At 38.0% G+C, this 17,479-nt stretch overlaps 1 protein-coding gene across 2 annotated transcripts in view; it reads right to left on the reverse strand.

The window, feature by feature from the left end:
* Positions 1–16,895, reverse strand: part of LOC150084582 (uncharacterized) — a 214,045-nt gene extending 197,150 nt beyond the window's left edge. For both annotated transcript variants that reach the window (XM_090375340.1, XM_090375339.1), the window contains exon 1: positions 16,698–16,895. Coding sequence is in view for 1 of the 2 variants with exons in the window: in XM_090375339.1 (XP_090231465.1) it covers positions 16,698–16,718 (21 nt within the window). In the remaining variant the exon portion in view is untranslated. The remainder of the gene's footprint in view (positions 1–16,697) is intronic.
* Positions 16,896–17,479: the final 584 nt, after the last annotated feature.

A 17,479-nucleotide genomic window follows, 5' to 3' on the forward strand; every position in this document is an offset into this window, starting at 1 on the left:
GGTAAGGTCTTGAATGGATTGGGCAGACTCAATGCTGATGGGATTCTTCCTCTTGCTCAGATTACAAACATGGGGGGGGGGTATAAACTTAAATTGAAGAAAGACAGTTGTCGAATAGATGTGCGGAAATTTGCCTTTAGCCACCAGGTATTTGATTGCTGGAAAAAACTTCCACCTATCATTGTGGAAGTTGATAGCTTAAATAAATTCAAGGAAGAAGTGGACAAACTTTTGGAGCAAATGGATGGGTGAAGTGGGAAGTTTTTTTTTTTTTTTTTTTTCCGCTGATGTTGTATAAGTTTGCTTTCTTGCATCATACGCCCCTAGTAATGCTAATGCTAACTTCTCTAAACAGTACAGAGAGCTTGCTAGAACTGCTCACTGAGTGCAGTCAATTATATACAGGCAGTTCCCACTTTACAAGTTTACAGGTTTACAAGTTCTTTTTGTCAAATATGAAATATCAACAAAATCGAAAATATGAACATTAATTGAAATAAATAAATGCTGCTAAATATTCATAAATACGGCATTTCAAACCCCTCACATAGCTATACAACACTGCTGTGCATTATTGTGCTACTACTGTGTGTGTGCATTTGTTTGTTCAGGCAGAGATAAGGAGGGAGGTCCAACTTTACAGAATTTTAGTAAGAATTCCATATTTTAGATACAATCAACATAATAAAACAGGACTAGGACAAAATTACAGAGAAGAACACGAAGGGTGTTTGGAATAAACTGTCCTCAGTTTTTTGATGATTTTGAAGGATTTGAAGAACTAGCAGAGATTGAACAAAATAAAACAGAAGCAGTCTTGCAGAATTGTTATTGCAAACCAATCACAGCTTAAGGTTTCTAAAACTCATGTCACTGATTGGTTCAAGCACACAATGGAGAGCTCACAAATGAAGACCTCCTTGAAATGGCAAAATGTGACAAAGCTGAGGAAAAAGAGGATTTAATAGCTGAAATTCCTGTTCATTCCTTCACTCTCAAGGGGCTCGATGAAGCTTTTCAACACAGAAAAAGCAATTGAGATTTTCAAGTCAATTCAAATTTTGAGTGCACAGAAGTTGCTACGGATTTAAAAAGGCTTATGCATGCTATCATGAAATTTACAAAGAAAAGAGAAGATTATTATTAGCTATATGGTGCAAGGAAGCCTGAGGCTTATGCTGCACCAGCCAAAAAAAAATTCCCAAGTTACCGAGAGAGAGAGAGAGAGAGAGAGAGAGAGAGAGAGAGAGAGAGAGAGAGAGAGAGTGTCAAAAGGGAATCACTAAGAAAGAGAAGGATGATGATGATATCTAGCTCAGGATCCTGGGTGTGCCAAGCCCATACTCACCAGATGTGAGCCCCTGGGGTCGATTTGTCTTGGAAATAAACTACTCTTGAAGTATTAGTACAGTAAACTCCCGCTATTCGCGGTATCTGTATTCGCGGTTTCGCGTATTGGCGATCGCTGATTAAATAATATAAAATTAAACCTAAAAAAATGTGAATTTTAAAGCGCCGTGAATATTAAAGCGCCATAAAAAAACATGGGCGTGGCTAAAATTATCTTTCGCAGTCAAAACAGCGCTCAGTTGGGGGGGGGACAAAATTGTGAGCGTGGATGTTTCTCGCTAATCGTTGTTCAGTATGTGTTATGCGCTTGTCATGGAAAGTTTCGTCGTTTGCTTTTAGTTTATATGCTTATAAATTGAATAAATTTATCAATTTATAAATTGATATGCTTACAAAAGTGGTAAATCTACCGTTTTGCAGTGTAAAACAGACCTTTTCAAGTGTGTTAACGGAAGAAAGTGCCTTTATTGTGGACAAGTTCTTTTTTACCCGTACAAAAATATGGCTACGAATAACAAGGGAAATGTGAAAATATCAAAGAAGGTGATGACATTAACGAATAAAATTTGAGTTATTAGACAAAATTTCTAATGGTGAAAGTGTCTCTTCAGTGGCAAAACATTATAAAATCAATGAGTCAATGGTACGATCAATCAAAAAATCGGAAAAAAAATCCGCCGTAGTGTCCGTGAAAACGCGCTAATTGCTTCAAAAATTTGCTCTTTAACTCGTGATGTTAAATTAGAAAAAAATGGAAAAAGCTTTAAATCTGTGGATAGAAGACCGAACTCAAAATAAAATTCCATTAAGTTTAATCATCATTCGTGAAAAGGCAAAACTCCTTTATCAACACTTTAGCGAAATTGGTGATAGCACTGGCCGGATACGTTTTTTAGCTAGCAAAGGCGCTGGTTTGAAAGATTTGTTTGAAATTTCTAATAAATATTACATTTAATATTAAATTGTTTCTTATTTTCATTTCGATGCCATATGCTTGCATTTCACTATGTGCTGTCTATGTACATAGTCATATTATGAAGGTACATATAATACATACATAGACAAAATTTTAGACTAGTTTTTCTTATATATTTCATACTTTGGAACGGAACCCCATTATTACTATGGGAGCCATAACTCAATATTCGCGTTTTCGGTATTCGCGACATTTCTCAGGAATGTAACCCCCGCGAATAGCGGGGGTTTATTATATTAGTAATGGCTGCATGGTGCAAGAAAGCCTATGGCTTAGGCTGCACCAGCCAAAAAAAAAAAAAAAAAATCAAATAAAACAATGATAAAAAAATAATAATAAATAAATAAATAAATAAATAATAATAATTAATAAAAGAAAAGGAAATTAAACCTATCATCCTATGCGCTTCCCTCACCCGAAGGTACTATCCAGACGACCTTTGAATTTCCCCAAACTGTCAGCCTCTATGACCCAGGTAGACAAATTATTACAGAAATTTATAACTCGCTGGCTAAAATAAAACTTCATGCAGTCCAATCTAAACATTTCCCCCCTGTAACTTGCATTTATGTCCCCTAGTTCTAGCATTATTTATAATCTTGAAAATTTCATCCTCGTTCATTTTACTGATGACTCTCAGAGCCTTAAACACCTCAATCAAATCTCCCCTAAGGTATCTAGTTTTTTAGTCAAAGGTCTAGTTTACAAACTCTGCAACCCACATATTTGAAGTCTTTCTTCATAATGACGCCTTTTTGTCGATCTCGCCAGGCAAGTTACCGATCTTTGCACCCTTTCAAGAAGCTTGATGTCTTTTTTTTTGGTGCGGTCTCCATACTTGAACACAGTATTCCAAGTGTGGTCTAACAAAAGCCTTATATAATAGAATTATCACGTCCCTATCTCTACTTGCAAAAGTTCGATAGATCATCGATAGGACACCATGGGCCTTCCTTGCAACCTGTTTACAATGCTCAGAGAATTTCATGTCTGACCGTATCGTAACACCCAAGTCCCTTTCCTCCAGTACTGGGTTTAGTTGAACTCCACCAAGTGAATAAGTGATTTTGGGATTACTGTTTCCCAGGTATAATACCTTACACTTTGTTCGATTAAAGCATAGCTGCCATTTTTCTGACCATTCCTGAAGTCTATCTAGGTCTCTCTGGAGAAGCTCAGCTTGACAGTGATCATTAACTACTCTACCAATTTTAACATCATCTACAAATTTAGACATCACGCCCTCTATCCCTTCATCGATGTCGTTTATGAAAATTAAAAACAACAGTGGTCCTAATACTGATCCTTCGGGAACCCCACTTCTTACATCAACCCAATCTGAGGAATAGTCATTTATCACAACCCTCTGCCTCCTGCCCTGAAACCATCCTGCTATCCATTAAGGATTTTCCCAGTGATTCCAACCTGTTCCAGCTTATAAAGCAACCACTCATGTGGGAGTGAGTCAAAAGCTTCGATGAAATCTAAATAAACAATGTCGAAATTATTCCCTAAATCCAGCTCGTGAATGACCCTTTCAAAATAGCGAACCAGATTTGTTAAACATGATTTTCCCTTTACATGATGAGTATCCTTGAGAATTTCAATTCGATCCAAATGATCCTGAATTCCACCCCTGATCATTGCCTCCATGATTTTCCCTACCACTGAAGTCAGACTGACAGGTCAATAATTTCCCACTTCACTCTTAGAGCCACCCTTATGTATGGGAGATACATTGGCACTTTTCCAATCCAACGGAATCTCCCCAGAGTCTAGTGATGCACGCATAATTAGCCTCAATGGTTCGATGCACTCACTTGCCACTTCCCTTAAGATTATAGGGTATATTTCATCAACTCCAGGAGCCTTACTGGCCTGTAGACTCGAACGTTTTTCATTAAATAATCTTGCGAAATTTCGATATCATTAATTACATATTTTTCAACTTCACTCCCACAATTTCCCATTGCCACAAAAGGTTTTTCTACTGTAAATATCGATGCAAAATAACCGTTGAGTTCATCTGCAACGGCAGCTGGTGTATTTAATACTATTCCCTTTCCCTTACGTAAAGGTCCGATCTGGTTTGTCCGGCTCTTCTTGGCATGTATATATGTGAAGAATTCCTTATCCCCCCTCTTTGCTCTGTTTGCTAGTGATTTTTCATAAATGCTATTACAGATCACCTTGTAGCTGTTATAGGCTTCAGTACTTTTTATTGCTCTGTAACCTTTCCATGCCACCTTTTTCTGCTCAAGTAATGTGGCAACTTCACTATTCATCCAACTTGGAACCCTCCTCATGGAGTATTTTTTTAATGTTAAATACCCATTCAAGGCATCTGTGATTAATGTTTTAAAAGCAAACCACAGTTCAATTGTATTCATTCTCTGTGCGATATCTACCCAGTTAATAGAGGCCATGTAGTATCTTAACGCATCGTAATTTCCTTTTCTGAAATTAAAACCCATTCCTTTGCCTTTTACTACTGCTACCTCTCTCATCATCATCCACCGTAGAACTCAGTGATCACTTCCTGCTACTGGTTCCTCTACTGTCAGCCCTGTTATGTCATCTGATTCATGTGTGATGATGAGGTCTAGGATATTCTTTTCTCTAGTACTTTCCCTCACATGTTGATACAAATAACAGTCGTCTAGTTGATTTAAAAATTTTGTTCCCCATGTCGAGTTTCCTTCCCATTTACTCCAATCAATTAGAGGCAAATTGAAATCACCCATAATAAGACATTGACGCTTACTTGCCCATTCCATTTGCATGTAGAGGTTTTCGTCATAATCTTCACAATCACCTGGTCTGTAGATTACTCCTACTCGCATTATACCTTTGTTTCCAACTATCTCACCATACAGATTCTATACTAGCATGTGAAACGTCTGAATCCGGGAAAGCTATCGTCGCACTCAGGCTGCTTCTGATAAGAAGCATTACCCCACCATCCCTTCTACCTACCCTATCCTTCCTAAATACATTATACAAGCCATACTGAAACTCATCATCCCCAATTTCCGGGTGGCACCACGTCTCCGTAAGCCCTATTATGTCCGCGTTACTTGTTTTAACCAGTTTTTGAATTCACTTACTGTTCTTGTATATTTGACTACCCTAACACAACCCTTGAAGTTTTGTTCTCTTCCCTGGCATTAGCTACCCGCTCACTTGAAACGTTTCTGCCCCCAGAACATCTAGATAATATGTCTAGCTGGGGTAATAGATAAGAACTCTTTAGGTATGTGCAAGAGTTACTTTGACCAATATTATCAGATAAACGCATGTCAGTATTATACACATCTCCCCTAATTAGCAGTTTCCCTGAATCTATAAAGTATCCTCAATAATACTGGCAAAACCTTTTGCACCACCTTTGTTTAAGTGTATCCCATCTCTACAAAACAAATTCCTTCTACCTACAAGTGTCGGCCATGCTGATAGAAATATCCCCCATAAAGCCTTGCAGAATCCTTCAAGTCTTGAGTTAATCCACAAGGCTTTTAACATATAATCCCTGCTATCATGTCTGGGCAGAATTACAGACACATAGACATTGTGGCCTAGCTCGCAGCATTTCCTCAGCATGGTCCTGTATTTTTCCAACAAATTGTCAGATTGAGTATGTTTAATGTCATTAGTCCCCACATGAATAATAATATTCTCTTTATCCCCCCCCCCTTAAAATCTGACAATCTGTTGGTTACATCATTAATAGTTGCTCCCGGCAGACATACCCTGGTTGTACTCCACCTATCCTTATTACAAAAAATATTCCCCGTTTCCCTGACAATGGAGTATCCTAATAAAACAATGTCCTTTTTAACCAGAGTAGTCTGCACTTGGTTTTTCTGTTTTGAGGACCGAATCCGAAGAAGACGACTCCTTGTACATCCAATAAATCAACAACAAGTGCTGGGCCAACGGTGAGCGTTGACCATCAACAAGTGCACATTTAGTTGATGACGAAGTATAAACATTCTTTAACATTTTTATGACATAAATAATTTCTTTATTATTATAATTTGCTTGATTTTAAAGGTTATGTTTTCATTTCTTTGGATAAATAAATCATTTGTTTAACCACAAGTTATTGTTTTGTTAACCTTTATTTAATATTAATATAGTTAAATTTCATTGTTGAGAACATAACCTCTGCTTTTAACATTACGTCTATGGGCAATAAATTCTCGCTTTACGAGTTTTTGCTTTACAAGAGCACGCTAGAAACAAATTAATTCTTAAAGTCAGGAACTACCCGTACATGAATTTTGGCTGCGGGGAAATCATTATCCTATTGTCTACAGTAATGATTTGGCTCATCTTAAGTACTGCATACAGGTCTGGGCGTCTCATTTTAAGAAGGATGTGGAAGTGTTGGAATGAGTGCAGAGAAGATTAATATTAGTCAAGAATACAAAAAAATATTTCTAACATGAGAGGCCTCAGTTCTTTGTGTGAGAAGATCTGGTTGAAGGGTTTAAGGCTCTAAATGGATTGAGTAAAGCAAATGCATGCATCCTTACTCTTTCTCAGACAACATAAATGTAGGGACTTGAACTGAAAAAGAATGGCTGCAGATATATTTGTGAAATTCTGATAGACTTGTGAAATTAACTGATTTTAAATAAACTTCCATCAAGCATTTTAGAAGTGGATAATGTGAATAAATTTAAAACAGCATTACACAAATTATTAGAGAGCACAGACAGGTGAGGTGGATAGGTTTATTTTGCAAATCCTCTATAAACTTGCTTCCTTCCATTTTCTAATGCTATTTATACTAAAAATGTCAAAACGGTGTGAAAGAAGGTGAAGTAGTATCAAAAAAACTGAAAATTCAAGAATTTTAAAATTTCTAATTTGACCCTAAACAAAATATAGAATCATACTTATCTTTTGGTTTTACATTGATACAAAATACAATGTGGTACACAGAACCCTTAGAGCAGGAGTGGCTACCCTTTTTTGGCTAGGGGCCAAAACAGATAAAATGCTGAACCCTGTAGGCTGCGCAGGTTGTTATGGCAAGTGGGTGTGGGCAACAAGACCAGTTTCTTACCAATAATTTTGCATTTTTCAAAACAGAATTTAATTTTTGTTATCTAAATTTGTATTTTCAGGGTTTTTTTTTTTACATTTAATAATAAATACGAAAACCACCAATTATTTCATAATACTAATAACATTACTGTTATATAGTTATAACAATATTGCTAATTTCTGAAAAAGAAAACACAGGAAAGCAATACAGAAAAATTTAATATTATTAAAAACATTTTCAAAATCAATGTGAAACTATATTTTGTGACACACTACGACATCCGCTCCCCGAGTTTAACACTTCGGAGGTCATAGATTAAAGACTGCCTACGTGACCATGGGCTGGACAACCCCTGCCTTAGGCAGTTTGTAGAAAAATTTTGAAAGAGCAATATGAAACCTTTGGGCTGAACAAGCACCTTTCTTCTCTCACCTAAGGGATATCTCAACAGAAGGAAACTTAATTTGAGACATCGAAAACACTGTGAAAACTTGGATTTATGTCAAACCAAAAAAAACTTGCTGAGAAGCATCTATCTACACAAGAACTAGAAGCCACTACTGCAGAAACCTTAGTAAATCCTTGTGCCTTTTAAATTGTTGAACTAGTGTATAATAAAGGATAGCGGAAAGAAGATGAAGTAGTAGTGGCGTGTGATGTAAGAAAGCAAGTGTATGGGATTATACAGCATCAGCCAAAAAAAATCACACCACTGCCTCCAAATGCCTGTCCAGTTCCTCTTTAAATTTATTTAACCAGTCAACTTCCACAATGACAGATGGAAGTTTGTTCCAGCAATTAACCAAAAGCTGGCTAAAGGCAAATTTCCGCAGATTTATTATTTGAATTTATGCCCCCTTAGGTTTGTAATCTGAACAAGTGGAAGGATCCCATCAAAATTCAGCATGCTCAACCCATTCAAGGCCTTATACACCTCAATCAGATCACCGAACAGGTGCCTAGTCTCCAGCCACTGCAATTTTCAGAACTTAAGCCTCTCTTGGTAAGAGGATCCCTTCATTCCCTTCACCAATCTTGTTGCCCTTCTCTGTACACGCTCAAGCAAATCTACATCCTTCCTAAAATGAGGCCTCCAGACCTGTATGCAGTACTCAACGTGTGGCTTGACCATTGCCTTATACAGAGGAACAATCACCTCCTTCTCCCTGCTAGCAAAATTCCTATATATCATTGACAAAACCCCATGACCTGCCCTAGCAGCCTGTCTGCATTGCTCAGAAAACTTCATATCTGACTGCACAATTACTCCCAAGTCTTTTTCATTTTCTACCACCTTATGTGTAGTACTACACAGTTGGTATGTTTCTCTGGGGTTCCTTCTACCCATATGCAGTGCTTTGCCTTTGCAAGGTTAAACTTCAGTTGCCACTTCTTAGCCCATCTGCCCAAATTATCTAGATCCTGTTGCAGTAGCACACTGCCATTAATGTCATTAACAACCCTGCCAACCTTTGTATCATCTGCAAACTTCAACGCTAAGCCTGATATACCTTTATCAATATCATTGATAAATATACAAAACAGCAGTGGACCCAACACCGAACCCTGTGGGACACTAGCATTAGCATTAGTAGAGGCATTTGATGCAAGAAAGCAAGCTTATGCAGCATCAGCCAAAAAAAAAAAAAAAAACCCACTTCCACTTCACCCCTCTGTTCGTTCAAAATACCTGTCCAAGCTGAGCCTTAAACTTATTTAGGCTATCAACCTCCACCACAAGGGATGGAAGTCTGTTCCACCAACCAACCACCCGCTGGCTAAAGGCAAATTTCCGCACATCTATCCTACATCTGTCTTTCCTCAATTTGAATTTATGCCCTCTCAGGTGATTATTCTGAGCTAGAGGAAGAATCCCATCAGCATTCAGCATGCTCAAACCATTCAAGGCTTTATACACCTCTATCAGATCACCTCACTGGTGCCTAGTCTCCAGACACTGTAATTTGCAAAACTTAAGCCTTTCTTCGTAAGAGCACCCCTTTGTTCCATTCACTAATCTTGTTGCCCTTCTCTGTACTCGTTCCAGTAGCTCTACATCCTTCTTGAAATGAGGCCTCCAGACCTGTATACAGTACTCTAGGTGTGGCCTGACCATTGCCTTATAGAAGGGAATAATCACCTCCTTATCCCTGCTGGAAAAATTCCTGTATATCATTGACAATACTCCATGAGCTACTCTTGCTGCCCGTCTGCACTGCTCAAAGAACTTCATATCTGCCTGCACAACCACCCCCAAGTCCCTTTCATTCTCTACCACTGTCAGTGTAGTACCACAGAGTTGATACGTTGCTCTGGGGTTGCTGTTTCCCATATGTAGTACTTTACATTTGTCAATGTTAAACTTCATTTCCCACCTCTCAGCCCATCTGCTCAACCTTTCAAGATCCTGTTGCAGCAGCATAGTGTCAGTAGTGTCCTTGACAACCCTGCCAACCTTTGTATCGTCTGCAAACTTGGACATTAAGCTTGATATACCATCATCAATATCATTTATATATAGAGAAAACAATAATGGATCCAATACTGAACCCTGAGGGACTCCACTCATAACATTAGTCCACGATGAGCAGTGTCCATTGATTACCACTCTCTGTCTTCTCTCCCTCAACCACCCCTTTATCCATAGCAGCAATTTGCCTCCAATATCACACTGCTCCAATTTGTGTAGCAGTCTTCCATGTGCAACAGTATCAAAAGCCTTTCTAAGATCCAAGTATATAATATCAAAGCTATTCCCTGCATCCAGTTCTTTTGTGACTGCATCATAGTATCCAATCAAATTGGTCAGGCAAGACTTCCCCTTAACAAAACCATGCTGTGTCCGAGCTATAACTGAAGTCTTGTCTAAATGATCCTGCAGTGCTTCTTTAACCAGTGCCTCCATTAATTTTCCTGGAACAGAAGTTAAGCTCACAGGTCTATAATTACTTGTGTCAGCCTTTGATCCTCATTTTTTTAATTGGGGTCACATTTGCGCATCTCCAGTCTGTGGGTACCTTCCCTGAGTCCAAGGAAGCTCTCATAATTATGGCTAAGGGTTTGCTTACTTCCTTTGCTGCCTCCTTTAATATAACTGGATACATCCCATCCACCCTGGGTGCCTTTCTTGTGTTTATCTTCAACAATTTCTCCTCCACTTTACTCCCAGTTATTTCAAGATTCTGTAGCTTACTGCTAGAGTTGAATACACCTCTGGCATTCCCCTCGCTGAATAACTCCTCATGTGTGAATGTTGATGCAAAATATTCATTTAGTTTGTTAGCTACCTGAGCAGGATCATCAACAGTTGACCCATCAATATCAAGTGGACCAATCTGATTCATCCCCTTCCTTCTAGAGTTTACATAAGTAAAGAACTCTTTGCTGTTTTTCTTTGCATCCCTTGCCAATTATTTCTCGTAATCTGCCTTCGCCTGCCTAACCTCCTTTGTAACTTGGTTGCATATCAACTTGTATCTATCATAGGCTTCTGTGTCATGTGTTAATTTGTAAGTATCCCATGCATTTTTCTTCTCTGCCATATGCCTCATTAGTTCATCTGACATCCATTTTGGCCTAAACCTTGAACAATATTTCTTAGTTGGTATGTAAAGCCTAGTAGCTTCCAAGATAAGTTCTTTGAATGCTCCCCATTTTGAATTTGCTGTTGGTAACATCATCAGTTGGTCCCACTGTATAGAATTTAAATACTGTGTCAGTCCATCGTAGTCGCCTTTATGGAAGCAATAACCCTTCCCTTTACCCCTAATGGTAGTTACCTCTTTGAGTAAATCCCACTTCAGCACACTGTGATCACTGCCACCTAGTGGTTCATTTATCTGCAGATTCTTAATGCATGAAGAATCACTGCTGATAATCAAATCAAGAGTATTACTCCCTCTAGTTGCCTCCCGAACATGCTGATGTAGAAAACAATCATCCAATAAATCCACAAAAGCCCTGCTAGTGTGTGAGTGACCAGCCCCCCAAATTCCAGTCAATATCTGGGAAATTAAAATCTCCCATTATAAGACTCTCTGATTTACTGGCCCACTCTATTTCCCTGTACAGTTTCTTATTATACTCATCAGAGTCATTAGGCCTATAGCACACTCCTACTCTCAATTTTGATCTCCCAATGCTTATGTCACACAAAACTGACTCAACACTGCACTGTCCAGCGATGTCGACTGGCTTCACTTCCTTGGTTTTTATGTGTTTCTTAACTAATAGCATAACCCCGCCCCCTTCCTATCCTGTCTATTCTTTCTGTAGACGTTGTACTCCCCAAATTCCAGTTCTGCATCCCTTATATCTGTGTGACACCACGTCTCTGATATCCCAACAATATCTGCCTTTGATGTTTTGAGCAATACCTCAAATTCATCAAATTTATTTACTAAACTCCTAGCATTGGTGTACACGCAAGTATACCTGCACCTGTTTCTATTCTTAGCTACCCTAACACAACCCATGTGTTTACTTGTACCGCAATGGCTCCCAGCAGTCTCTGAAATATCATGCATCTTGTTTTTCAGGCTTCTGCTCATTCTAATAGAAGCAGTGCAAGAATCTCTTTCACCTCTGCCAGTGGCTATCTATTGGTCTTTGTCTCCTCCCAAACTAGCAGTTTTCCGACCCACCTAACACTGCCTCGATAGCATCGGCAAATATTCTTGCGCCCTTTCTATTTAAGTGTATCCCATCCCTGTAGAAGCAATCTCTCCTGTTAACAAGTACAGTCCAGGCTGAAAAATATTCTACCCCTTGAGCCTTGCACAATCTTTCCAGGGCCGAATTGATCGACAAGGCTGTCATCATATACTCCCTCCTATCGTGTCTAGGCAGAATTGCAGACACTTTCAAATTCAACCCTAATTCTCGGCTTTTGTTCAACAGTGACCTGTACTTGTTAAGTAATTCTGCCGGTTTCCTACTCTTAATATCATTAGTGCCAACGTGTACAACTATATCACCTTTTGTGCCCTTAAAAGATGATATTCGCTCTACAAAGTCATCAACCTTTGCCCCTGGCAGACATACCCTGGTCCTGTTCCACCTATTCTTTTTACAAAGCATGTTCCCCGTTTCCCTGACAATAGAGTCACCAACAACTACTAGTTCCTTCGGGACCAGCGCATTCTGCCTTGGGGGTTGCCTCTGTGTCACGTGATGCCCAAATGCAAGCTCTGGCATTGATGTGGGCAGCTGAGAGCTTGATGGGCCCCTCAATTTAGTTTCTTCGAGGGCATCCACCCTGTCCTTCAAGCTCTCATATAGGCCCACAAGAACGCCGAGTTGTTGCCTGATATCGATACACTCCTTGCATCGTGCACACACAAAGACATCCCCCATGGCAGTATCATGTCCCGTACCCGATTGCTCTGCAAACATCAAGCAACCAGTGCATTTTATAAGGCTGTGAGTCAGAGGACAACTGCCCCCCTCAGTTCTGCTCTGAGCCACAGCACTTCCATTAGCTTGAGCCTTTTGCTTTGCTGCTCTGGTCTGAGTCATGATTCTATTAATTTATTAATTAATTATAATTAATTATGTTATGTTATTAATTATGTTAAATATAATTAATTATGTTACGTTTGTAATCTAAGTCGTTATATGTATTTATTTAAAAGTACAATTCCACTGCTAATGAAGTTCAACTAACGCTATCTAGTAAGGTATATAACTATCGTATCACAAAGGCGGGAACTTACGAACTTTACTACTAATAACATTAGTCCAAGAAGAACAGCACCCATTGATTACCACCCTCTTTCTTCTCCCACTCAACCATCCTTTTATCGATTGTAGCAACTTACCCTTAATACCATTCTGCTCCAATTTGTACAATAGTCTTCCATGCGCAACAGTGTCAAAAGCTTTCCTGAAATCCATATATATGATATCAAAATTATTTTTTGCATCCAGTTCCTTTGTAACCACATCAAATTTGTTAGAAAAGACTTTCCCTTAACAAACCCATTCTGTGTCTGAATTATTGCTGCAGTCTTGTCTAGATGATCCTGCAATGCATCTTTAACCAGTGACTCAATTATTTTACCAGGAACAGAAGTTAAACTAACTGGTCTGTAATTACTCGTGTCACCCTTCAATCCCATTTTGTGAATTGGGGATACATTTGCACATCTCCAGTCTGTGGGGACCTCCCCTGAGTACAAGAATGCTCTCATAATTATGGCTAAGGGTTTGCTTAGTTGCTTTGCCGCCTCCTTTAATGTAACTGGATAGATCCCATCCACCCCAGGTGCCTTCCTTATGTTTAACTTCAACGATTTCTCCTCCACTTTGCTCTCAATTATTACAAAATCATTAAGCACTGTGCTACAATTTGATAACCTTCTGCCATTTTCAAACCTTAATAACTTCTCATGTGTGAATGTAGATGCAAAATACTCATTCAGTTTGTTTGCTATCTGAGCATGATCATCAACAGTCGAACCATCAATATCAAGTGGACCAATCAGATTCTTCCCCTTCCTTTTAGAGTTTATATAAGTAAAGAAATCCTTGCTGTTTTTCTTAGCATTTTTGCCAAAGATTTCTCGTAATCTGCCTTCGCCTGCCTAACCTCCTTTGTGACCTGATTACAGACTAGCTTATATCTGCCATAGGCTTCTGAGTCACTTGATAATTTATATGCATCCCATACATTTTTCTTCTCTGTCACGAGTCTCATTGGTTCCTTTAATAACCATTTAGGCCTAAACCTTGAACAATATTTCTTAATAGGTATGAAACTTTTAGTAGCTAGCACAATTAATTCCTTGAATGCTTCCCACTTAGAATTGGTAGTTGGTGAGGTAAAAGGTGAGGTGATCTTAGATTCACCTCTGAGTTTTTCCAGATTTTTCGGCTTGCATAACATTCAAACAGGGTCATGCAAAGGTACTTGGAGACAGGATGCAAAGTGGGTTAAGGGGCCCTGTTTATTTATCTTGAGACTTTGATGGCTACATCGATTGGCGACCCTAGATCAGGGGCACTGGTGCAGTGCACCCCCCCCCTCCATTTGCATGGCCCTGCATGCAAATCAGTCCAAAAATACACACTTGATACAATATATACCTGTAAATATCAGCAATAACTCTAGTGCTTTTAATGCAATAATCTGAATTTTGTTTATTTGGTTTAGTAAATTAAAAAGACAGTAAAAGCACAACCTATTCAGAATCCATCCACAAAGCTCATGCAATCAGAGCATTTTAAAAAATGGACACTGGCATCATCTATCTATCTAACAACAAGGAGACTGTGAATTAAATAAGTAAACAACACAAAAATGCATTAAATAAAAGCAATAATGCTTAACAAGGAAACAACAATTTATATTAAAAAATTAACTTGAAAAACATATTCAGAAAGTTGGAAAATACTGTATTTAAATTTTGTTTACATTACATCATCCGTAGCCGAGTGGTCAGGAGCGAGAGTGCAGTAGCACACTCTCTTTGAGTAGACCGGGTTCAAGTCCCTGACTGCCAAATATGGTCGATCTGCCAACCGCACTGGACCAGCTGGCAGATTATGATCCATTTTCCCCTCAGCATAAATTGTTCAGGAGGTTTCCATCCTGCAGTGGGTTGATAATAGCTGCAGTTTACTTTTTTTTCTTTTTTTTTTTTACATCAAGGGTAACTACAAGCACTGAAATCAGGAGATGAATAATATAAATGTACTTGTGTTAACCTTAAAACTGGATATTTGTACGAGGGTAGAAAAAGGTGAACACTGTAATTATTATTATATGGTGCAAGAAAGCTTGAGGCTTATACTGCACCAGTCAAAAAAAAATTTGAGTTATCCTTAGAGAGAACAAGAGTCAGAAACAGATGGGAACCACCAAGAAACAGAAGAATGATGATACCTAGCTCAGTACCCTGGGTGTGCCAAGCCCATACTCCCAAGATGTGAGCCCCTGAGGTAATATATATATATATGAAACATGATCTTTGACTTTTTTTTACATTCTGTGATATAAAAAAGCATGAGTGGTGATAAATTTGTATCATAAATTTGTTTCCTCAGCAGTGAAAAGAAATGTTATTTTAAAAATTAAGCCAATGGAAATAAAGAACAGTATATAGATGTGTGATTAAGAAGTTTAACTTCACATTACAGCATTCCAGAGAGAGAACTTTTTTCTCTGTATAGCTTGCACCACCATCATGGTCTGCTTCTTAGTCACATCTAGAAACACTGAAAGTTGTCCTGGCAGCTACTGCAGGTCATCAGCTTCATTATCGCCTATTCAAATTGCTTTTCAAGCAATTAAGTGCCAAATGCAAAGTTCTCTTGTATTACACAGACATTCTAGCTTTTCAGGGGCCAAGTTTTAAATTGTTTGGTAGAACTTATTAAATTCTCACTTTTTTTTTTTTTTTTTTTAAAGAAGGAAAATCCCCTAACTGAGTGATGTGGTAGCAAAGATTTTATTCTCTATTTTTGCATATTTATCAGATATATTTTTTCATCTAAATCAATGCTGCTTAACTTTGTACCTTAAGTATATTTTTTCCCCTGTTTTCGTGGTACCTTCTAACTTCTTAAAAATATACAGATGCCGTCTAGGTATAAAAAGATTAGACAGCACTGATTTAGATGAAAGAATATATCTGTTAAATATATGCCAATTAGTGAAGTATCTATAGAAAAGACATGCTGCATAAACAGAAAGTCTAGGGGATGGAGAATTGAGATTTTGTAAGAGATGGTTCATTAACCTAATTGCCCTCAATTGTGCATGAAAAAAAAAATGTTTTTTTAATAAATTTAATAATTTATTTATTATAATAATACAAGCTTTTAGAGACTCACATCTGGTGAGTGTGGGCTTGGCACACCCAGGGTCCTGAGCTGGATATCATCATTCTCCTTTTTCGTGGTGATTCCTCTCCCTCCCTCTCTCTCTCTCTCAAGTTAACGTGGAAATTTTTTTGGCTGGTGCAACATAAGCCTCAGGCTTCCTTGTACCACATGGCTAATAATAATAACATTATTATTATTTGAAAATATCACAGATTTGTACAAAGGGGGAGAGAAATGTTGACAACGTACCGGATATGTTCCCTACAACAAACAGTTTTTCTTACACCTGCCCTAAATTCAAAATTCTCTTCCGTTCTCACGGTATGATTACTACACACTACTCACATTAAACGGTATGCATAGGCAGTCTTTCCCATGATTCTAAATAAAATATTGATAATCAAAATCTAAAAAATTCAAAATTAATAGATCAAATGTAGTAATTTTGGATTTTTTAATAAATACATGAAAACCAACTGTATTACTCACCAAGCAATGCAATATAGCCATAACTGATTACTCTTACGACAATTTTACAGGCATTTCACTCATTTTGACTATCAGTCATATTACAATTAATGAATATTACTGGAATAGGAAACCTACGTGTTTAACCGATTGTCCGTACGAATGCTACACTTTCACCCTTATAAATCAAACATTATCAAAAATAATGCTGAACTGCGACAGAAGCGATGATCGGAAAATCCACAGGCCTGAGATTTTACATAAATTCCACATGCTCTAAATCAGTTTGTTCTTTTAACAAGTGTTGAAGGCTATTACCGTTTAGATGGAAATATCTATAAAATGTTATTATCAAAACTCAAACAGTTTATTACGCAATAACCACGATAAAAAAAAAACAGTACAATAATATCAATGGTACACCAGCGTAGCGCGACATTAATCCAGAGTAGTACTTGTATACGCTTTTGACGCAAGGGCTACAATGGCCATATTGTGCTTTCAAGATACTTTTTTTTATGAACTTTTAGATGAACATGCTGATCAAAAGTGAGGGAACATATTTGTATCATTGACAAAGGAGATAATCTTTGGACATGTTAATATATCTAGATTTGCTTCATTTCCCAAAATCTGCTTCGGTGTTTTGGATTCTTGTAATCTAAGAAATAATGTTTCACCTTTACTGACTTTTGCTGATTATAGGGGTGCTCTAATAAAATATGAAGTCCTTTCTTCAGAGAAAGTAAAGATCAGTTTTGTATCCCCAATGCGTGCACTTGCAACCCACTTCTTTTCTTACC

Source organism: Mastigoproctus giganteus, chromosome 6 (genome assembly GCF_048544385.1).
Source record: "Mastigoproctus giganteus isolate SK-2022 chromosome 6, ASM4854438v1, whole genome shotgun sequence".
Taxonomy (NCBI): Eukaryota; Metazoa; Arthropoda; class Arachnida; order Uropygi; family Thelyphonidae; genus Mastigoproctus; species Mastigoproctus giganteus.